The sequence below is a fragment of the Triturus cristatus genome, chromosome 9 (genome assembly GCF_964204655.1).
Source record: "Triturus cristatus chromosome 9, aTriCri1.1, whole genome shotgun sequence".
NCBI classification, from domain to species: Eukaryota; Metazoa; Chordata; class Amphibia; order Caudata; family Salamandridae; genus Triturus; species Triturus cristatus.
Window position 1 is genome coordinate 807,961,753 of NC_140592.1, and position 24,061 is coordinate 807,985,813.

The 24,061-nt window shown below is 43.7% G+C and overlaps 1 protein-coding gene across 1 annotated transcript in view; it reads left to right on the plus strand.

The window, feature by feature from the left end:
• The window catches only part of PPP1R36 (protein phosphatase 1 regulatory subunit 36), a 400,132-nt gene that overhangs the window by 133,645 nt on the left and 242,426 nt on the right, over positions 1-24,061 (plus strand). Inside the window, exons 4-5 of the mRNA XM_085628012.1 lie at positions 11,239-11,393; positions 11,493-11,559. Of these exons, the coding sequence (XP_085484138.1) occupies positions 11,239-11,393; positions 11,493-11,559 (222 nt within the window). The remainder of the gene's footprint in view (positions 1-11,238; positions 11,394-11,492; positions 11,560-24,061) is intronic.

Sequence of the window (24,061 nt, forward strand, 5' to 3'; positions counted from 1 at the left end):
GCTGCCACTCTTTCACAGTGTTGGCTGTTCATTAGCTGCTGTCATGTGCAAAAAGTGCCATGTCTTCATGCAAGGCGTCCGCCATTTGCAGGCAAGTCTTTCCTGTGTGGGGACCTACTGTTTGTCTGGCTGTGACCTAGGCCATATGGGCTGAGGGCATTGTTGTCTGCTTCTGAGTTGCACTATGTGATTTTTGAGGCCCACACTCCCGCCATCCGGGTTACCGTGTCTTGTGTTGGTGTTTTCTGTGGCCTGTGACTTGGCATTGTCTAGCTGGGTGCATGGGGCATGGTGGCAATAGTGGCATGTGCGTGTTTATGGAGTGTGGTTGAGTCATGCGATAGCTTTGGGGTGGTTGCGTGCATGATTGTGAGTTTGGTTGTGGATGGCGTTCCCCCCATGTGAGGTGAGTTGTTTGTGTACTCACCAGGCTCTCGGAGTCCTTCTACTCCCTCCACTCCCACCAGCGGCAGCGTGGCCATCACCTTCTCCTCCCAGGGATGGTATTGTATGCGTCTGCGGGGCGGCCCTCCTCCAGTGGTGTTGGCCTGGTTGTGGTCGTCGGTCATTTTGCGGCGGACCGTCCTCCGCAGATCGTACCACCTGGCTTGGCATTCATGCCTGGTCCTTCTGGTGGCCCCAACCGCATTCACAGCATCGACAATCGTCTGCCACATGGATGATTTTTCGGAAATGCTGGTCTGTCTGACCAATGTTCCAAAGAGGTGTGGCTCGACTCTGATGATTTCGTCGACAAGGACCTCCAACTCTCGGCTACTGAACTTTGGATTCTTGTTAGTGGGCATGGTGAGGGGTGTGGGTGTGGATGGTTGTGGGGGTGTGGGTGTGGATGGTTGTGGGTGTGTGGGTGTGGTTGTGCAGGTGTGTGTGTGAATGTGATGAGGGGGTGTTTGTGAAGGTGGTTGTGTGAAGGTGTGCAGGTGTAAGGTGTAGTGGAGGTTGTAGTATGGTGCAGTTGTTTCTCTGTGTGGTCTGGCAGCAGTGGGTCTGTTGCAAAGGATCATGGTTTGTGTGTGTTGGGCCTTTTTATTGGTCCATTGGTGGGTGTGGCTGTGTTTGAACTTTGGGTGGGTGTGTTATAAGGAGTGGTTGTGTTTTGGGCCTCTGTTTGGGAGTTTGGCAGTTGCAGGTCAGTGAATAGGTTGTATTTGTGCTTGTTGGACATGTTTTGTGGCTTTGTGCGATTCGAATGGAGTCTTCTTGTGTTGTTTTTCTTTGTCCTGGTTGTGTACGTGTGTTTTTAGCGTCTGTACGGTGCGTACATCGGCCATTTTGTTGTACAGTGCTGTCCTTGTCTCTGGCTTGGTACGACTCGTACATGCGCGATGTTGGGTGAGGGTGCTGGTGTTGGAGCCTGGGGTGCGCTCCGTACTTAGACTGGTGGGGTGTGTGTTTGCTCCGTACATACACGGGTGGGGGTACGGTCCGTACGTACACTGGTGTACATACACGGGTGGGGGTACGCTCCATACATAGGCGGGTGGGGGGTACGGTTCGTACATACACTGGTGTACATACGCGGGTGGGGGTACGGTCTGTACATACACTGCAGGGGTGGGGGTACGCTCCATACATACGCGGGTGGGGGTACGGTTCGTACATACACTGGTGTACATACGCGGGTGGGGGTACGGTCCGTACATACACTGTTGGGGTGGGGGTACGCTCCATACATACGCGGGTGGGGGTACGGTTCGTACATACACTGGTGTACATACGCGGGTGGGGGTACGGTCTGTACATCCACTGTTGGGGTGGGGGTACGCTCCATACATACGCGGGTGGGGGTACGCTTCGTACATACACTGGTGTACATACACGGGTGGGGGTACGGTCCGTACATACACTGTTGGGGTGGGGGTACGCTCCATACATACGTGGGTGGGGGTACGGTCCGTACATCCACTGTTGGGGTGGGGGTACGCTCCATACATACGCGGGTGGGGGTACGGTCCGTACATCCACTGTTGGGGTGGGGGTACGCTCCATACATACACGGGTGAGGGTACGGGCCGTACGTACACGGGTGTATATACACGGGTGGGTGTACGGTCCGTACGTACGGGAGTGTACATGCACGGGTGGGGGTTCGGCGCGTACATACGAGGGCTGGGGTGGTGGTTCGGCGCGTACATACCGGGGCTGGGGGGGTGTTCGGCGCGTATGCGGGCACATGTCTCCATGTTTGCTATGGGAGTTCGGTGTGGACGGTGTTTTTTCCATACGGTTGTAACATCGAACGCACGGGATGGATCGTACTTGCGCGGTCGGACTTCACTTTTCACATTTGTACGGTAAATCGTCCGGGGACGTGTCGGACACATTTTCCGACCCGAGGACGTGTGGGGAATTATTCCCAATGCGATTCGTATGGACTTTTTCCCATACGAATCGTACTTGGCAGTTTGTACGGCACTTGTACGTAAAAAGACCGGATACGAGTCGTACGGGGAAATTTTTTCCAGGATCCGAATCGGCACCTAATTGTCTTGAAAGTAAGAAGTAATAGTCTCTGAAAGGAAAGAGAGAAGCGGGGCATAACGGAGCGCCTCTAAGGGTAGTCGCCATGTTGGGATTTTGGGTTTATTGCTCCCCCAGGACAACCGCAACCTCAGAGGACAGTGGTCTGCCGGAGTGCGTCCGAGATATTTAGCTTGGGACACCCTGGCAATAGTGTCTCATGAACAGTACAATAAGTCTATCCTGGTGTGTAGATCATGTAATCTGGAATAATGTGAGTATTCCCTAATGTCTAGGTGTAAGCCACGCGATGCTTCCTGTTTTTGGAGGTTGGATGCTCATGACTGGAAGTGTTGTGCAAGAGTAATTGGTTTGGCGCCCGGGAGGGGGGGTGTATGACCAGTCTCTGTCTAATTCAGGAGTGCAGTTAAAATCCCCACCTCAGTCGGCCGGTGCCAGTGGGTTTCGGAGCAGTACTGGATTCAGGCACTGCAGGAAGGAGGACTGGTTAGTATTAGGCGCATACAGCGACGCCAGATAAATCGGGAGGCCGTCCAATAGCCCTTCCAGCACCACATAGGGCCCTAAGTTTCAACAAGAGTATGTAAGAATTATAACGGTGTCCAAGGGGCCATCCAGATCAGTGCACCCCTAGCATTGCTCGAGTATGTGGTCCCCACCAGAGTCCCCCTCCAAAGCTTGCGCATGGAGTTAAGTGTTTGTGAGGTAAGATGGGTTTCGTGCAGGAGTGCTATAGTGATCCTACACCTTCGAAGGTATTGGTATACGAGGTGGCGATTAGTATATCCTGCAAGGCCACAGAAATACCAACTTAGTAACAGTATGGGGGAGCCCTGTTCACATGCCATCAAAGGCATACTGTTGCAAGCAGAAGCAGCCCCACAAGTAATAACAACATACCCCCCACCCACTGTTTACATCCACCCACTCGCACAGCATTCAAGGCCCCCCACTTAAGATAGTTGAATAGTCCTCCTTTTTGTTTTGTGCAATGAAAACCGAATAATAACAATTTCCAACTCCTAACTCCCGGGCCAGTACGCCAACGGAAGGACGGACGGACGGACGGACATTGACACTTAAATGCAATAATAACTGACCAAGCAAAGTGTTTATCGAGGAGGTACAGGGTAATTGGGGGGGGAGACTGGTTCAGCAGCTGCGGTAGGCCTGCATGATAGACAACACCTCTTGTGACCTGGTCTATGTCAAATAATTAGGCGGCAGTGCGTACCCAACCATATAACACACTTATCCACCCATTCAAACCCCCTGCAAACCTATTTGAAGTTCATCACATCAGGTCTTTGGATGTTTGCGGGGACAGCTGGGCCCTACCCAGCACCGCTGTGATCTGAGAGTCTGATATCATTAGTGAGACATCAGACAGGCTCTCCGCTTCTAAGGCTGACAGAGATATAGACCGTTAAGTAGCATGCTTCTGTGAGTTCTTTACTGCTTGGGCCCTCTCCTTTGCTGCGTGCTCTTTGGTGGGACCCCGCAGTCGGCGCCTGAAGTGTGTCCTGCATTGTCTCTGTGGTTGTCACGGGGAGGAGACAGGTTTGTCTCCATGTGATGGTGCAAGTCCTTTATGTTCAAGCTAGGTTCAGGCCTCTCCTGGAGTAGCGTAAAAGGTGGTGGTGCCCTCATGCTGCACTCGTAGGGTAGCCAGAAACTGTATGACGTATTGCACGTTGTGTTCACGTGGGCATTGTTTCACCTTGAGGAAGGATGACCTGCCTCTCTGAATCTATAGAGTGTAGTCCAGATAGATATGTACCGGGGTGTTCTCAACTGCCCATTGACCCCTTGCTCTCCTTGCCTGCAATATGTAATCTCTGTCTTGATAATTGAATAAGCACACACCACCGGACGCGGTGGGGATGCCTAGGCGGGTTGATCCCCCCGGTACCCTGTGGGCCCTCTCCACTCAGAAGAAGGTGGACTGTTTTCCCTGTAGGATTATGTGAACGAGCCAGTCTTCCAACTAGAGTTCCTTGTTTGGGCCTTCTGCTCGTTCGGGGAGGCCTACTATGCGCACGTTGTTTCTTCGTGACCTTCATTGGTCTTCAAGCTGGCCTCGTAAGTATCTCCTCCTGCATGGCCCAAAGGCGTTTGTTAGAGTCTAGTACTGTGGGTCTGAGGGTAGCCAGCATGAATTCAGTTTTCGACCTAGTCCTTTAATTTTTTATGATCATCTCAGAGGTGGTCCACCTCAAAGCATAGGGAGTCCAGCGTTGGCCCCAGGGTAGATTTGATGTATAGAACTGCTGAGAGAGGTTCATCGAATCGGCAGGAGTGGTGAGATAGTGTAGCCACTAGCATCTTGTCCGTTAGAGCACCAACCGCCGGATATTCTTCAGTCCCTTGTGCGCCACCGGCCAGGGCCTGAGTCCTGTTTGGCTTGCTCTTCACCATCTTGAAGGAATTGGCGTGATCAGGGTAGCAGTACCGACGTAGTAGTTGGTGGGGATTACAATATGAGGACTGCAACTGGATCAGAGTGCCCTATGGGGGGCAAACAGCAGTCTGGCAAGTAGAGGCCAACTGGGTCCTGCAGCCTCCATTGGCATACCAGCATTCGCTTATCCAGGTCCTGGGCGCCTGTCTGGTAGCTTGTCTCTGGGAGCTTTCTCATAGGGGCTCGCCGAATTTGGGGGTAGCGGGCACAGAGAGTAGATTATGTACAAATTAGTTACTTAGGGCATTCTCTAAAGCGTGTAAGTGTCTTCTGTGGACAAGCCCATATATGGCATGATGCAGCAGTCACTGTTGAGAGGGTTCCGGAGACAGGCCCCCACTGACTCCAATACAGTGCACTGTGAGAGTATCACACATACTGAGTTCTCTGTCTGTTCACTGCTGCCCTTATTATTAGCCGAAGGTGGTCACCATCAAAATGTATGCTGGTATGGTTCTCTGCCCAGAGCGTTTCCAGGGGTATGTGTGTGAGGGCAGCAACTTAACTATTTATGTTAATCCAGGATAAAGTCATGAGCATTGCAACTTTATCGCAGATGCATGAACTATGGTTTGCAGAACTAACCACAATCGGAAAATGTGATGTTTTGTTTCTTTATATGTATATGTGTATATGTATATGTGTGTGAGTATGTGTGTGTGTGTGTATATATATATATATATAGATATAGATATAGATATATATAGATATAGTTAGGATCTAGTTTCCGTAGGAAAATCGTGTTTTGTTTTCCCATAACTTTGGAGCCGGTTGACGAATCTTCGCGAAATGTTCTAAACTAGTGGCACGCTCCGGTCAGCTCCTGTCTTGAAAGTTTCAGGGTGATTCGTCAAGCGGGGGCCGAGAAAAAAGGGGGTCCCAAAATCAGAATTTCCCCTGGTAATTTTCCATAGGAAACTTTGGACAAAGCTACAGCCCGAACTGCTGAATGGAATTACACCAAGTTTGGCAAAAAGGTAGCCCTTGGTTCAGAAAGAGTCCTTTTTTTTTAAATGGTGTAAATTCGTTCAGTACTTGCTGAGAAATTTGAAAAACAAAAAGTTTTGATATCTATGGCCGCGGTGGGTTCGCGAACCCTCCCAGGCACGAGCTTCGTTCTGATTGGCTGCCAACACTCCAAACCAGGAAGTGTTGGCAGCCATCTTGTGACTCGGGAGAACCGAGGCACAAGAAAACAGTAGAAAAAAGATTAAAAAAACAAGAAAAGGGGGCAGGGTAGAAACACCCTGACCCCCTAGGGCCCAGGACCAAAAAAAGCATTTTTATTTTCAATTTCGCCAGAATTTGTGCTGGGGTCGTGAAATCTGCCAAAATTAGAAAATAAAATGAAGCGCGGGCTGCCTCGCCTTCATATAAATGAGGCCCCCGGGTGGACCAGGTCCCGGGTGCATTGCCCAATTCATAATTAAAAAATTGCGACCGCCACCTCCCCGGGGCTATGTTAATAATATGCGGGAGAGCACGCAGCCCGGAGGACCGCCATCTCCCCGGGGCATCTTTTTAATGAATCTGTGGGGGGCCTCCAAGGCCCCCCAAGCCCCGGGGACCACCAGCCCCCCGGGGCTTTTCTTAAATATTCACGGGGGCACACGACCCGCCCGCTGCCCCGGGGACCGCCAGTATGCGCAACAGAGTTGTGTTGCAGAGAAGTGTAAAAAGGGGCATGGCCTCGGACCACCTCTCTGAAACGCAGCTCTGTGGTGCTTACTGAAGGTATCTGGTGGGCTAGTTGGGCCCCAGGGACCCTCGGGATTCAAGGGGACTTAATCCCCCAACTTAAAATGCGCCACGGGCGCGTTTGCACACTTGTCGCATCAGGCCCCTCCCTTCACCACTGTGCAAACGGGCCCTTTGGCGCATTGTAAGTTGGGGGATTACGTCCCCCTTGAATCCTGAGGGTCCTTTAGGGCCAATTAGCCCACCAGGTACCTCCAGTAAGCGCCAAAGTGCTGCGTTGTAGAGAGGTGTAAAAAGGGGCGTGGCCTGGGCAACTTCTCTGCAACGCAGCTCTGTGGCGCTTACTGTAGGTACCTAGTGGGCTAGTTGGACCCAAGGGACCCTCAGGATTCAAAGGGAATTAATCCCCCAACTTAAAACCCGCCAGGGGGCACGTTTGCACAGGGGTGAAGGGACGGGGCAAGCCTGATGTGACGTGTGTACTTATCTAATCACTGCACCAAAACACAAGCACTTATAAATTCACCATGCACACTCCTTGCAGTACTCAAATCATCCAGTCAGTACCCATGTACTTATGCAATGACCCACACACTAACACATGCACTGCTAAAATCCCCTGAGCACTACTGATGCAGTCGAGCCATCTCCTTGTCACTACCCATGCACTCCTCCAATCACCCAGCCAGTTCCATGTCCTTATCTAATCACTGCGCCAAAACACAAGCACTTATAAATTCACCATGCACTCTCCTTGCAGTACTGTAATCATCCAGTCACGACTCATGTACTCAAGCAATGGCCCAGACACTAACACATGCACTGCTACAATCCCCTGAGCACTACTGATGCAGTCCAGCCATTTCCTTGTCACTACTCATGCACTCCTCCAATCACCCAGCCAGTTCCATGTCCTTATGTAATCACTGCGCCAAAATACAAGCACTTATAAATTCACCATGCACTCTCCTTGCAGTACTCTAATCATCCAGTCACTACCCATGTACTCATGCAATGACCCATGAACTAACACATGCACTGCTACAATTACCTGAGCACTACTCATGCAGACCAGCCATCTCCTTGTCACTACCCATGCACTCCTCCAATCACCCATCCAGCATCATGTACTTATCCAATCACTCCACCAAAACCCAAGCACTTATAAATTCACCATGCACTCTCCTTGCAATACTCCAGTCAGTATCCATGTACTCATGCAATGACCCAGGCACTAACTCATGACAAATACAGAGGAGGTCATGCTAATCACAGGGGTACCCCAACGCATAGTGGTCCATAGTGTATGTAGGTGTTTTCACTGTATTCTAAGTGTCTTTTAGCATAGCACTGGCTCTAGGCCTGGTTAGTCAGAGTCAGTTATCACCAGTACCCGTCAGCAAAATGTTGGGGGCAGAGGAGAACTTTCTGCTCCTCTGTTGGTTCTTTTTGCACATCTCTTGCTTCTTCCTGCACTTTTCTTCGTCTTTCTGGACTTCTGTTGCCTCTTTCTGCATTTGTCTTGCTTCTTTCTGCGCTTTTCTTCCTCTTTCTTCACATGTCCTACCTTTGTAGGCATAGTTAGAAATTAGCATTTAAAAAGCCTTTGAAATTCACTGAAAAAACATAGGTTTCAGGGATGTGATAGTTAGAAATTAGCTTTTAAAAAACCTTTGAAATTCACTGAAAAAAACATAGGTTTCACGGGCGTTATAGTTAGAAATTAGTCTTTAAAATAAACTTAGAAATTCACTGAAAAAACCACAGGTTTCAGGGACGTTATAGTTAGTTGGATATTTCACTGGTACAAAACCAGAGAAATTCGGCCACTATAGTTAGTTCAGCTAACTATAACTCGCGCCATCATCCACGTGATAATCTGATGCATAGACACACCATACCAGTTAGTACATACCCACTCACTAATTCCTAGAGACACCAATACCAGTTAGTGCATACCCACTCACGAATTCCTAGGTCTACACACACATCCACTCATTCACCCATACAGGCACTCATACATGCAGTCAACCATCAATACGGCATTATCATATGCACTCACATATCTATACAGACACTCACACACTGCCACTCATCCATAGAGTTACTAACACACCTAGTCAGTCATGCAAAGAATCAATCACACTCGCATTTACTCACCTATACAGATATGTACACACCACCTCACTTATTCAAACATATACTAACACATACTTACACTCTTATACAATAACTAATACAAGCACACACTGACCCATACAGCCACTCTCACAATCACTCACTCTCACATACAGTCATTTATACACTCCAACACTCACATATACTGCCTTTCACATATGCAGTTACTCACACATGTACCACTGAGGCATCCATTCACTCACCAATACACCCATATACACACTCACCCACCCATACAGCCCTTCACAGATGCACTCTTGAACCCATACACCCAGTGAATCATCCACTCACACATCTATGCACAGAGTCCCACCCTCCACCCACACAGACACTCAGGCACCCATACAGATACACAGACACCCAATCAATAACCCATATAGATCCTCATTTAGCTACTCACCAACCCATGCAACCGCTTACACACCAACTGACAAACTAAACTGTGTGAATGTCTGTATCAGTCACTAATCCATGCATTCAGTAAGATACATTTAGTCACTCACTTATACAGTCAGTCACGCACCTACTAAATCATCCATTCAGACACTTATACACCCACTCATTCTTTAATACACCTTGGTATATATATAAAACATATTTAAACTTTATAGAAACACACAGTTACTGGATGATGTCATCAGTGATGTCATTAGTGATGTCACTGACCATGTCATGAATGATGTAATATGTGACGTCATCAGCAGTGCATTGCGGGTGCACGAGTTATAGTTAGCTGAACTAACTATAATGGCCGAATTTCTCTGGTTTTGCACGAGTGAAATATCCAACTAACTATAACGTCCCTGAAACCTGTGTTTTTTTCAGTGAATTTTATGGGGAAAAAAAATAAAAAATAAAAATATATATATATATATATGTATATATATATATATATATATTTACATGTATGTCCATACTGCAATATGACATGCATTACCATTGTTACAGTGTTAACTATAGGGAGGGGCCATGACTTACAAGAGCTAAAGCCCTGAGTGAATCATAATGCCCCTCCCTTGCCTCAACAATAGTAATAGATAGCATGTTACTCACTGTACGTCTGCATGTATGGTTTATGTCATGCTCTTCTTTCATTTACATTATATATAAACATATTTCTTCCAGACTCAGCTCACAGTCTAACTCTATAACGAAAACATGTTTTTAAAGTAACCCAAACAGTTTAAATTAGAATAATTGAACGGGTTTGTTTTCTCAATTCTACTATTCATTCTATTTACATCAACCCACAATTTGCTATTTTTTGATTCGCTTAGATACGTTTAGAGGATAGGTCAGTATAAGTTCTTCCTCCCTTATTTCTTCTCGATCCACTTTGATATTCCTGTCTCTTTCTCTTTCTCTCTCTCTCTCTCTATATATATATATATATACATATATATATATATATATATATATATATATATATATATATATATATAATGTCTTTCTCCTTCTTTCTCATTCTCTTCCTGTTCCTCTCTTCCTGTTCCTCTCTCTTTATCCACATTCTCTATTGTGTGCCTTCTCTTCAGTCTCTCTCTCAAAAATAATTGCTTTCAGTCTCTACTTTATCTCTCACGTTTCTATCTCTCTCTCTCTTAATATCTTTCCCATCATTTTAAACCCCTCTATCTCTTTCTCTCTTCATCCCCATCTCACCATGACACTTCATTATGTCATCAATTACCTATCTCTTTCTCATATGCTTTATCGTTACAAATCTTTCTGCTCTACAGCACTTTGTTACAGTCTCACTCATTTCTCACTTTCTTTTTCTTTCTTTCTCTTTTTGTCTCTCTTTCTCTCTTACTTTCTTTCTCATTCTTTCTCTTGATGTCACTCTGCCACTTTCCTGTTCCCCATATTTTTCTACCACATTCTGATTCTCTCCGCCTCTTTATCTCAGTCCTCATTTTGTCTGCTGGGCACCATGTCAGAATGTCTTTGAATTGTGCTCTCCCTCCTTCCTCCCTCTCTCCTATCGTTCACTCCTGCCCCTACCATGTTCCACTTTATTACCAGACCTCCTCCTTATGCCTCTGTCTCTCACTTGCACCTCCTGTTCTTCTAGATAATGTCCTTGCTCTCATTCATCTATTCTTCCTTCCTTTGCAACTTGCTTGTCTTACTTTGTCCTCCTAATTTTATGACCCTCCCTCTTCTTGCCTAATCACTCTTGCTTTCACTTGTTTGCCTTCTGCTCGGACCCATTATCGATAAACTTGAGCTATGTCCATCACCATGGCAATATGTAAATATTATCATTTTATATAAAAGTGAAATGTAGTGATATTGCTTCTGAAACGCATTTTAGCGGGCCATGGTTAGTAATATTGGATACACACAAAGACTATGAAACAAAAATAATTGTATATTACTTGTATTTCTGTCAACAGAGCAGGAAGCGTACAGTATATAAATGCTGCCACCGTATCCACCCCATCCCGCTTCAGATCTCTGCTTAACAGAAGAGCCCTCGATCTGACTTTCCACGGAAGGAGATCAATAACTAAACAGGCCCATAAATACGTCACGCTGGACGATGTAAAATGTGAGTACATTTGGAAAGCCCCAATAAATTCTGATTGCTGCAGGTTTTATCTGGCTTACATGTGAAATTATTTACGGCTCTTTTTGATTTTCTTTCCAGCTGTGGCTCTAGATTTGCTAGAAGAACACGAAAGACAACATATGGTGTTATTTTCAACCGACATAAGGTATTCATAAATTGTAAAATTAGTCCATCCTGCTCCCAGTACTTGCCTCCCAGAGAGCTTTGAAGCACTTTTTATGTAATCTCATGGCAAAACAGCATATTTTGTGTATGGATTTCTGGCATATGGCCAATGTCAACACAATTGTGTATTCCCGTAGGCAGTGCTATAAATGGGGGCAAAATAGTGCAGGCACTCATTTAAATGTGGCGAGTGGGCGGGGCTTGGGGGCGGGGCTTAGGGCAATCATGCCGATACTTATTGACTTCGATACTACTTGCAGCACATACCAAAACACATGGGAAATGTCTTTCAATGAACAAAGCAGGTTTGTTTACTTATAACAAAAAACACGAAACCCAAAGGAGGCGATATTTCAACTTTTCGTTGTTTTGTAAAATGTGCAACATACATTCTTGCTGTTCTCGAGTGACACAGAAAGAAACAAGCAGACATGCACCCACAAAACATTCCACACATTTCCGCTAATATAACTTCCAAGAGTGTCTCTATTGTCTCCCCCCCCCCCCCTTTCTCTCGTTTTCCTCAACAATCACAGGCAAGCAAACATAAGCAGACACTTAACAAAAGAATCGGTACGCTTTAAAGCCATTTGAACCTGGTTACCTCCCATGGCTTTCTTAATTACGCTATCACTGGGCTGCCTCGATGTCTGTGAACACCCAGATGTTATGCAAATGAGCCCACGCTGAATTGTTCAGCTGGGCTCAGCGCAGGTCTATAGAAGTGCCTTAGCTATAAAAAAGGCCGCCAGCGTTTCATGAGTACCGGTAGTCTCCTCGGCAGTAGAGAAGTGCCGGTACACTGAGTGAAAAATCTAAGAAGTGCCGGTACTCAGTACCGGTGAGTACCGGCCCATTTAAAGCACTGCCCGTAGGTCTCTGCTTATGGGACAACAAACAGTAACGCATAGGTGTTCATCAGGGTTCTGTCCTAATATTTCTTCAGATACTTTTACAGGCTCCAGTCATCTAATAGCACAGACTAGTAAGCAAAGAAAGCAATAATAACTACAAATAGATTCAGTCCATCCTGTCAAATCAGTCACTCGGGCTTGGGCCTTCCTTACCTCTGATTGATTTGCCTAGACAATTTGGGAGTCTTTGTATTTTGTGGAGTTTTTTTTTTGCATCATATTTAAAAAAAAATTGGAACTTGCCTTCAGCCACTGTTAACATGATGAAGATGTCAGTGGGTAGGGTAGACCAAAATATATTTCCCTTGGGTCTTCTAGGCATATATACTTTATCTTTGGAGTTGACAACGTATGGTGCTTTAACTAGTCGGGCATATGCCAGCTTGGTTAGAAGAATGGTACGTGTAGTGCATCCAGTATGATTGTCATGAAACTAACCTGACTAATGACCAACATATGACGAAACAAATGGTTGTGGCTGTCTATTTATCTTTGTGTTTTCATGATTGTGGCCATAGGTTCAGTTAAATGCTTTTTGGAGTTTTTAAGGTTGGACAAAATCAAAAGAAAAGGAACCAGGATGTTAAGGACTTCTATAGTGATCTATGAAAATCTTCTAACTCATGGGCGGGGGGGGGGGGGGTTGGGGGTGGGATGTGTGTGCATGTGGGTCAAGTTTTAAGAAGGGTTAAGTTTAGGGAATACATCTTTGTATAGGAAATGCTACACTTATGTGTTATAGTGATATGTTTGTATGTGCATATGAAATTAAATGAAAATAGGTTTTTTAAAGTGCTCGTTTAAATTTACGAACAATTAGATTGAAGGCTGATGAAGAATGCAGTGCCCTGGGGGAAACACATCAATTGAATTTCTTTTTAAAGTAGTCCGGCCCCTCATCATACAAGGCTTTGAAGGTGATACACAAAGCCTTGAAGTCGATACGCTTGTGTACTGGTAGCCAATGAAGATGAACCAACGCCTTAGAAGCCGACTGGTGCATAGGCGATACTATATTGTTAAGTATTAATCCGCATGAGCTATTGTTTCCTTACAGCACATAATACCCAGGCTCCTTGTGGGTAGGGTCTCCTTGTTTCCCAATCAAGTAGTTAGAGCGGTGGTGGCACCGCAAGGATACTATCCTTACACAGGATTTTTTTCCTACACCCTATGATACATAGGGTTTATATTTTTTGTTTTGGGGTAAGATGTCAGAGGGAGAAGCACCCCTCTACACGGAAGAATATATTGCTAAATTGACAAGTGGGCCTTCCTTATTCTCCAACCAAGTCTCCTCTACCTTGAGTCCGCGCCAAGTTTTATGTGAAAAAATAGATAAAGCTAAGAAAAAGCATGTAAGAACAGAATTACACGCACGTATGCTGACTGAATACTTGAAGGCAGGGATAATCCCCCAAGGATTGGTAGTTAGAAACATTCCTGGCATCTTTCGTGACGATCCCAAATTTAAAGGTGGCTTCAGTGGAATTTCCACAACCTGCTCCCGCCATTGGATGGTGTTGGGGGTGGAAACAGCACTTGACCACGCTAAGACTGAATTGAAAGAAATTGAGGAATTGGAGAAAGAACTATTGGGTGATAATCTGGAAGAAACCAAGAATATTCTAGATAAGATCAATAAATCAATAGACGAATTCAATTCATTTGAAATAAAGAAAAAAGCTGATAAAGTGTCTAAGGACATTAAAAGCTTTTCAAAAGAAAGGATTTATCCCTATTTAAAAGAAGATTACTATAGTACGACTGGTACCCTTAATAGGCAGAATACCTGGGGTAGGTTTAGAAGAAATCAACCTATCAACTTCTCAGAATCATCTGGAGGATCCAGTGATTCCGACGTACAACCTGGCCCTAGCCGTATTGATAACCACCCTGGTCAGCCTTTTTTAGATCGAGGCAACAAGAGGATAGGAAGAGGGAGAACATGGCATCAATATGCAGGAGAACGTCAGACCCGCAACAAACACTACCAATGGGGACCTCAACCCTATTAGTGGGTGCAGGGGCAGAGAGTATTCCCATCTTTAACCTGTCTCACCACCTCCTATCTTCCTCAGAAATTTCACTACTGAGTAAGGGACTATCATTTGTAATCACAGAACGTACGAATTTTTTCAATTTGAAAACAGAGCTTTACCAGTTCTTCAGAAAGATTCGTTTAAAATTATTTTTTGCAGATAAGGATATCCCCATGAAGTATTCCAGCACAAACCTCAAACCCCCATCAACTTTCTATCCCAGTAATGGGATGATGCCACCTGAGTTGTTGACCTTCGAAAAAGTAATTCTAACAGGGATCGATAAATTGAAAGAGAATACAAAATTCATTCCATATAACATCAGCCTAGATGAGCGTAAAGCCTTACTGGCATTAAAAAATGACAAGTCAATCGTTTTGAAACCTGCTGATAAAGGCGGCGGGATTGTTGTACAGAACAGGGACGACTATGACATCGAGATCAGAAAACAAATAGGAGAAGAAAAACACTCCAAAATATTGGATATAAATCCCCTGGTGGGTATTAAGAAAGAGATACTAAAAATAACGACAGAAGGCCTGGAAGAAGGTTTTTTAAGCAAGAAAGAGTTTGAATTCCTAAATATCGATTGTCCTAGGACTCCGGTTCTGTACACCCTCCCGAAAATACACAAGAACATCACTCATCCCCCAGGACGTCCTATACTATCAGGATGTGGTTCAGTCCTTGAACCCATCGGTCAATTTATAGACTTTTTTATCAAAGACTATGTTCCTCTTCAAGAGACCTATGTAAGAGATTCGATGCATATGATCAATCTATTGGAAGACCGACCATACGACATCACTAAAGATCGATTAGCAACTCTGGACATCACCTCACTATACACAAATATACCACAGCAGGAATGTATACAGGTGATCCAAGATTTACTTGAAACTAGACCAAAACCTCATCAGGTCCCCACTTCGTTTATTATCACACTTCTACAGATTGCATTGACACACAATTATTTTATGTCAGAAGGCAAATACTATCAACAATGCTCCGGGACCAGCATGGGTGCAATTTTTGCGCCGAATCTGGCAAATATCTTTATGGATAACCTAGAGCACAAATTTGTCCTCAATGACGTAAACATATATCACTCAAAAATCAACTGTTGGAAAAGATATATCGATGACATTTTTTTGATTTGGTCTGACACAGTTCCTGAGTTTAATAATTTTGTTTCTTATTTAAATTCAGTTCAACCACACCTGAAGTTCACATCCACCATACATGATTCTTGCATCGCCTTTTTAGATCTTAACATCTCACATGATGACGGGAAACTCTATACTTCATTGCACAGGAAACCAACTGAGCGTAATACGTTACTCGCTTATAATAGTCATCATTCTCGTGCCCTGAGAGATGGATTGCCTCATGGACAATTCTTGCGAATACGTCGCAATTGTACCAAAAAAGATGACTATATGAGAGAGGCGTGCATTCTGCGAGACAAACTGTTGTCTAGGGGATATCCGAAAAAATTAGTGAAGAACTCTCTGAAAAGAGCTTGGTTTTGCCCCAGAGAGACACTACTCATTCCAAAAGAAAAAACCAAGGTTGACAAATTAATCTGTGTCACCACGTTTGGTATACACACGAATGCCATTCGAAAATTGGTCACGAAAAATTGGCACATTATTCAAAACATAGACTCCAGCATTGACACACCAATGATTGCCTTTAAAAGAGGCAAAAATATTAAAGATCACCTTGTAAGATCATCAATGGAGAGTCCATGCCAAAATGTGAGATCATTGGAATCGACCTGGGGCCTACCAGATGTTAAAGGTCACTACAAGTGTGGCAACTGTGTCGCCTGTGAATTTACAGCAAATACCAAAAAATTCACTCATGGAAAGGTCGATCAACAACTAAATTTCTTTGCCAACTGCAATACAAAAAATGTGGTATATTGTATACTGTGTCCTTGTGGGCTACCATATATTGGACAAACCCAACAAATTGTTAAAGCACGCATAGGACAACATCGCAGTAGGATTAGGAATTCTGTTCCCAATGCCCCATTGGTTAATCACTTTGAAGAGAAAGGCCACACGGCAAATGACATCCGCTGGCAAGTAATAGATAAAGTGATTGCTCCGAAAAGGGGTGGAGATTTATCGCAGATATTGCAACGACTAGAGTGTCGTTGGATTGAACGTACCAATTCCATACTGCAGGGGCTGAATTCAGCTGAGGAATGGCGTGGGTTTATTACTACTCTCACCTAATCAGTGTTGCTTGCGTACCCAGTATGTCTCCCAACACACCATTTCCAATACAGCTCTGATTAAAATTTCTAAGATGGTCCGTCGTGCTTTCCTATGATTAGCCCAAATTGTACATGTGTAACAATGGGTGTTGTATAATCTATAGGGTTAGAGATCTATTGCCATATGGACTATGAAAAAACGAATGTACAGTAATATAATGTTTTTGATTGAAGAGTTAACCACTGTTGGAGGCACATATTGTCTTTGATAAGAAAACGAATTTAATCCTTCTTGTAGTATATGTCATGCATTTACATTGTTATTTTTTCAAAATAGTAAGTAATATACTCTCACCATTGTCTTGGCGCTGGACCGTTATGTTCACTGTACATTGTTCAAATAATCGAAGTAATTGCCACTGTTATATGCCATAACCGATGAACGAACGAAAAAACCTGATATTAGCAACCACTGATATTTCTGTGTTTATTGTTAATGAAATCATGTAATTGTCATGATATTTGTTTCAAGTACCGCAAATCCCTTGACAGAAACACAACTGATCGCTCACCGTCGTAGAACGCAGCACTGTTCCTATCAAGTTTAATGACTATGAACACTAACAAGTCTATCTACCGCCTCTGAAATCATGATATTCACACCGACAGTCCCGTTTTTCCATTAACATAAACATTATTAATAACATAGCGTTGTAGGACATAGTTCAGCTCTCACTTAATTCAATGTCCTTGAACACAAATAACTTTATTCACAACCTTTGAAATCACGTTACGAAGATCGACTGTAGTAGCTGGTTACTAGGCAACGTTACGCTCGCTCCACCGGTATATTATTGTTGCACACTTTCGATTGGCCATTCCCTAGCGAATCAGGTTTAAGTATCCCATTATCCCGACCAACTGCTGTGATTGTACCAAGCAGACAGGACTTTGGTTGCCTGCTGCAGCACTTCTTGGGATATCCGCAAACCCGGAAGCAGGAAAAGAGGTAGGAGCAGCGTTTTTATTTTATTTTCATTTCTTTGGTATAGGTCATTTATAGACTTAAGAGGTTATTTCCCTCGCATGAGTTTACTATATCATCGTCCTCCGTTTTTATATTTTTGGAATAGTCGACTGGACTCGTGAATACGAAGCGACAGCTATACAGCAGTCTGGAGCTTCCGTAGGTGTTGTATATTGATAGACCCTCACATCGCGCTAAATCAAAAGCGTACAGAATAACAGTGGGCAACTGCCTCCGTGTGAGTCCTCTCTCACAGGGGTAAATAGAAACTTGCATATTTACTTGATAAGTAAGTGATTGGATTATGGTGGTGACAATAATGGTTTTTTTCGTCCTCACGCAGCACCCGGCTGGGTACCTGTGAGTAGTTTATCCGTTCACTTTGAGCACGGTGTCACTGTACACTTACACGCTAGACCTGTCCTGGACGATAAGGTAGATAGGCTCATTACCCATATTTCTTTCTTTGAGACACTTGATCTCCCCCTTTTTTTTCTTTTTTTTTTTTTTGACACATATTTTCCTTATCCCCCTTTTTAGGTGTCCCTATATTAGACAGTCCTGACGAGACCCTTTAAATTGGAATAGGGTCGAAACGCCGTTGACGCGATAGGCAAATCACTAAATCAACACTTATAATATTTAAGTGTTGCTAATTTGAATTATTAAGTGTTTGTGATTGCCTTTGTAAAGAGAAATGGAAACCTTGTTTGTATGTCGCATTTTATGTTATTTGTTTGTTTAGGTTTTTTTCATTGGGACACTAATTTGTAATTTGTAATTTGTATGTTTAATGTCATTTTGTATTGTGTATTTATGTCTACTTTCTGTGTAAATATTCTAGTAATATAAACGAAGAACATTCTTCACAAAAAGACCTAACGTGTATGGCTTTGCCTTTTCTTCTGACATCTCTCGCAATCCCCTTTTCTTTTTTGATCATTATTTTAGAATACATACTATATTGTTAAGTATTAATCCGCATGAGCTATTGTTTCCTTACAGCACATAATACCCAGGCTCCTTGTGGGTAGGGTCTCCTTGTTTCCCAATCAAGTGCATAGGCGATCCAAGCAGCATAATTCTTCAGGATCTGTAAGGGTTTCTGGAGATTAATGTACAGGGCATTGCAAGAATCTATTTTAGCGAGAGTGAGGGCGGTTACCACTAGTTTCTTCAACTCAAGCAGACTAAAGGCACGATCTTTCTCAGGATTTTTAAAGTAAGAAAGTCAGAAGAAGTGACTACATTCATCTGTTTGTCAAATGGCAAATGGTACTCACATGTAGGGACGTTTCCTAAGTCAACGGGGCACCAAATTGGAGACCAGAAGGATACATTGTTGCCTAACAACAAAACTTCTGTTTTTTCGGAATTTAGTTTTGGCCAATTATTTTGCATTCATTTGTTAATGTGTTGCACACAGCTGAGACAATCAGCACCCGATTCCTGCTGATTTCCAGATACAGAGGCAACAATTTGGGTGTCCTCAGCTGACAACTGAAAAAACTATTTTTTTTTATCAGAGTGGCTAAGGAGGTGACTTATAAGTTAAAAAGAGTAGGACTTAAAGATGAAACCTGTGGTACCTCACAGGGTAGAGAGAATGAGCTAGAGACAAATCCATCCATAGAAACAAATTGTCCTCTTTCTAAACAAAAAAAAAGGATGACAGCAAAGCTAGGGCAGTGTTGCCTATACCTAAGGATTCAAAACGATCAATCAGAACTTTGTGATTGACCATGTCAAAAGCGGCCGAGAGATCAAGTGAAATAAGTGCTGCAAGGTTTCCATTATCCAACGTTGCCCTCCGTTCTTCTGAGGCAGTGATCCAAGCCGACTCGGTGCAGTGCTGACCATGAAAGCCAAATTTCGAGTGGTCCAGTAGGCTATTGGATTCCAGGTAATAAGTTGGTTCCATTAGATAGGTCTGTCCACAATTTTTGATGGAAAAGGAAGACGCGAGATGGGACGATAATTGATTGCAACTAATGAGTTAAGATGCAGTTTTTTTAACAGAGGTAAAATTGATGCTACTTTCTATTTTGCAGGGAAGTTTGTGTTGTCTGTGGTCATGCTCACTTGGGCGTGGATGTTTTATTTGCATGTTTTGGCGGAGTTCTGCTTTATTCAGTGTTTGTGTGACCTGTGTGGTTGATTATGCATGGAAGTGATCAGTTTATGCATATGATACACTCAATTCAATTTCAATATAGTGTCTGTTTGAATCCATAAAAATCTATCAACAATACATACAAAAAAGTCATAATTACACATTCAAAGACCAACATTGAACAATAAAGCAAGTGATATTAAATTAGAAAAATAATTGATATACAGCTCCAGGTGACTAGACTATTTAGCTCTTAGAATAAAATCTTGTGGTTTAACCAAGCAGCGAACTTGTGCAAATGTTAGTGCAAAACATGCAAATCAGTCACAGAATTTAAACGTTTTATTTATCAGACTGCTTCCAAACATTTAGACACAGTATGCACAGCAATAGACACAACAATAGGCCTGGCATCTGTATTTCAAATCCTAAGAGCTTCCAAAAAGTGTCCGATTACCAAATTTAAGCATAGTGGTTTCATCTATTTAAGGCTAGTCTCTTTATATGCTGGGCAGAAAAACAGAACATGCTCGTCATTTCCATAGCTGGTATTACATACAGGACACAAGCTGGACATGGAGTTGGACACAGGGCCAGTGGCGGCCGCCACTAACCAAGGGAGGTGGGGTGGGTAGGGTGAGCGCGGGGGGAGAGCAAGCGGGGGGGAAGGTCACGACGACGGGGTAATAATAATTTAGAAACCTTACCTGACGCCGCCTCCTGCGTATCGTTGCTCCTGCTGGCCTCTTCCTGGGTCCCATCAGCCCCTGGGATAGACTCCCAGCCAATCCAAGTGCTGCAAAGCAGCGCGGGGATTGGTCTGAGCGGGCTGAAAAGACACCCTGCTCAGACCAGGGAGTCTGTGAGGGGTTTCTCCTGCCCTGCTGCTGAATGCAGCCAGGCTGGAGAAACCTAAGTGCCCATGTGTGTTTTGGTCGGCCATTGCGGATGAGCCGCCACTTCACAGGCCAACTACCCATGAACAAGGCAGTGGCAGCGCACCCAGTCTAATTTGTACCTGTAATTTCGTGCAGGTGGGGGGGTTCCAGATTATCTAGAAATTCTTCGAAATTGTAGTCTGTTTTTATGATTAAGGAAGAGTTTGTTAGCCTCCACTTTATTGCTGAATTCATTCGTTTTTCCTGTGTGCAACACTGGAATCTTTTCTTCATAGTGAAAGGTGCATTCAATGGAATTGAGCCTACGTTTGATCAGTAATCTAAGCACAAAGGGGAGAAGTGGAGTGCTCTGGGACAGTCTGAGCAGCGATCTTAGCAAATTATTCTCTACAATTGAAAGGCCTCCGGTTACACAGTAGCCCCGCACTGCTGCTCCAGATAGTGCCCCATTATGTCTGTGCTCTGTAAATCTCCAGCAAAGGAGACACTGGGTAAGTTGAAGCTCTCCTGGTAAACTGAACTACGACAGCAGCCCTGTGTTAGCAACAGCTTGCTCTTTGCAACTTGCTCACCCCATGCATCAGTCGGACATCCTAACGCCCAAATAATAAAATTCATTGACTCTTTTGAGCCCTTTGTCACCCGGAGTTATCCTGCACCGCAACAACCAGTTAGGGTTAAATACCATGACTTTGGTTTTTGGAGCACTTATCTCTCGCCCAATGTGGTATCAAATAAGCAGAATTTATCAATCAGACTCTGGAGGCCTTTTTGGGTTTTAGAGATTAGCAGAGTGTCACCAGCAAAGAGCAGTGTAGGCACCTTTGTGCCTGCCAGTGTAGGGGAGTCATTCTCACAGTTTGACAAGAATTCTATGCAACCGTTTATTTAAAAAAAGGAGAAAAGTCGAGTTGGGGCTAGTACACCGCTGTGGTAAACTCCTTTTTGAGTTTCTAATTTCCCCAAGGCTTCCCCATTAGGGCCACAATGCATCTGTGTAAAGTTGTAGGAGTATAGGTGCCTGATAATGGTTAATAGGTGAGGTGGAATTTTCAAGTCCGAGAGGACACATACCCACACACACACACACACACCACACACACACACACACACACACACCACACTCCTTAAACCTGTCTGGTTATGTACCGAACGTTTGTGGAATGGGGATGTATGTGTGTTTTAGATATATATTTGTGTTTGCATCAGACAGACCTACAGATGATGTAGACAGTTAAACCTAGACGTATATCTACATGAATTTATGTTTTCGTTTTCGGTGTGGTTTTCAATATGGTGGCTTCTTGAGAATTTTCATGGTGCTGGAGTGTTTTTGTGTGTTAACAACTGTAGTTACCATGTTTAGTGCGATTAACTTTAAAATGAAAGTGGCTTTATGTGTTTGAGTCTGTTGGTGAATTGTCAACTTCCTTTCTGTCCCTGATCCTTCACATATTCCCTTATTTGTATTTTGTCCATACCTCCTCCCAAGTTCCTCTGATGTCTCTAACCAGATCTCTACCTAAAATTTGTCGCCTTCTTGCTATCTATCTCTTACTCACCCGTTGCCCAGGTGTTTCTTAAATGTCTTTGTTTTGTGACTATAATGTCTCTCACTTTATTTCTTACGCTTTTCAAATGTTCACTGGATACACATGCATACACACATTCACTGCATACATGTGCACACACACATTCACTGCATACATGTGCACACACACACATGCGCACATTCACACAAAAAATGCCTGTCTCTATTCTTACATATATCTCAGCAAAAGTGTCGTCCCTGTTCTTGATGTGCTTCTGACCTCTTTTTAAGTGTTCTGTTTGTCTCTCATAATTGTTTATTTGACATCTTCCTTATACTTCTTGCATCTGCCCTTTTTTTTGTTTTGTTCCACACCTCTATCTGTCTATGATCATCCATCCTTTCTCTCACTTGTATGCAAATTAGGTGTTTTTGTTTCTAATGCCTTTTGTGTATGCCTCTTTTTTATCTTTGCGTCTCTACCTCTCCTGAATTACATCTGGGCTTTTCGTTTCTATCTCACCTGCATTTGTGCCTGTGTTAATTGAACATGCCTGGGTTTCTCTTAAACACTACTGTTTTGGCTTTCACGCGAGCGTGCGAAAACAAGATGGCCGCCTCCCGGTGAGCTCCATGACGAGGAGCCCGTTGTTTATCGATGAAACAGTGCATTATAGTATGAATTGGTTTAAAAATACCTTAGCAGTCTTGTGAAGCTTGGATTACTGCTGTGGTGCTTGTTTCTGGGACTTTGAATGTCAGTGGGGGTATTTTTTAGTCCTCCTGCTTCTACTGGGAACTCTGCTTGAGGTACTGCCCAGATTACCTCTCAGGGGGGCGGAGCATAGATTCAGGAAAAGGCTTGGCTTTGGCCTAACCACTAACCACTCCCACAATCAGTCTTAGCTGCTGCATCAGCTTTTCCTTGCTATATTTTCACTGGAATCATTTTATCTTTCTATACTTTATTATTTATTTACTCCTGGCATTTTATTTATTGTGAAAATGGAGTATAAAAATGCGCAAAACTCCAATAAGAGGAAGCAACCGATTTCTCCTCCCCCTATTAAATCTAAAGTGGTGGAATCTAGTGAGCCTTCTTTGGCATTAATTCTGGATGAAATTCATGCGCTTCGAGCCAACACAGACACCATTGCGTCAGAGATTAAAAACGTACGTAAAGATATGTCCAGTATGTCAATGAAAGTTTCTGATAATTCCATTAAAATACAGGATAAGAAAGTTAAAAACGAAGCCTTTGCACCTCTTCTGGCAAAAATGTCTCCTATGTCTGCCCATCTTCTGGATATAGAAAATCGCAATAGGCAATACAATCTATGTATTTTTAATTTTCCATATGATGTTGAAGGTCCCAATTGCCGACTGTATCTAGAAAATTTGATTCCTGGTCTTTAAAACATTACATTTTCAGAGGAATTTAAAATAGATAAGGTGCATAGGATTCCATCCCATCGCAATCCTCATCATACTAAGCCGAGACAAATGATTTTTAAGGTCCTATGTCATCACCATTTGGTCTTAATAAGAAAGGCTGCACGCAAAATTCCATCCTTAATGGTTAATGGCAATAAAATCTTTAGTCACCAAGACTTTCCCAAGGAGACTGTTCGGATTCGGAAAGAATTTACTGATATGCGTCCTCAAATGAGAAGTATTGGATTCAAATATGGCCTATTTGATCCCTCAACAAAGCGCATCTGGAAAGCTA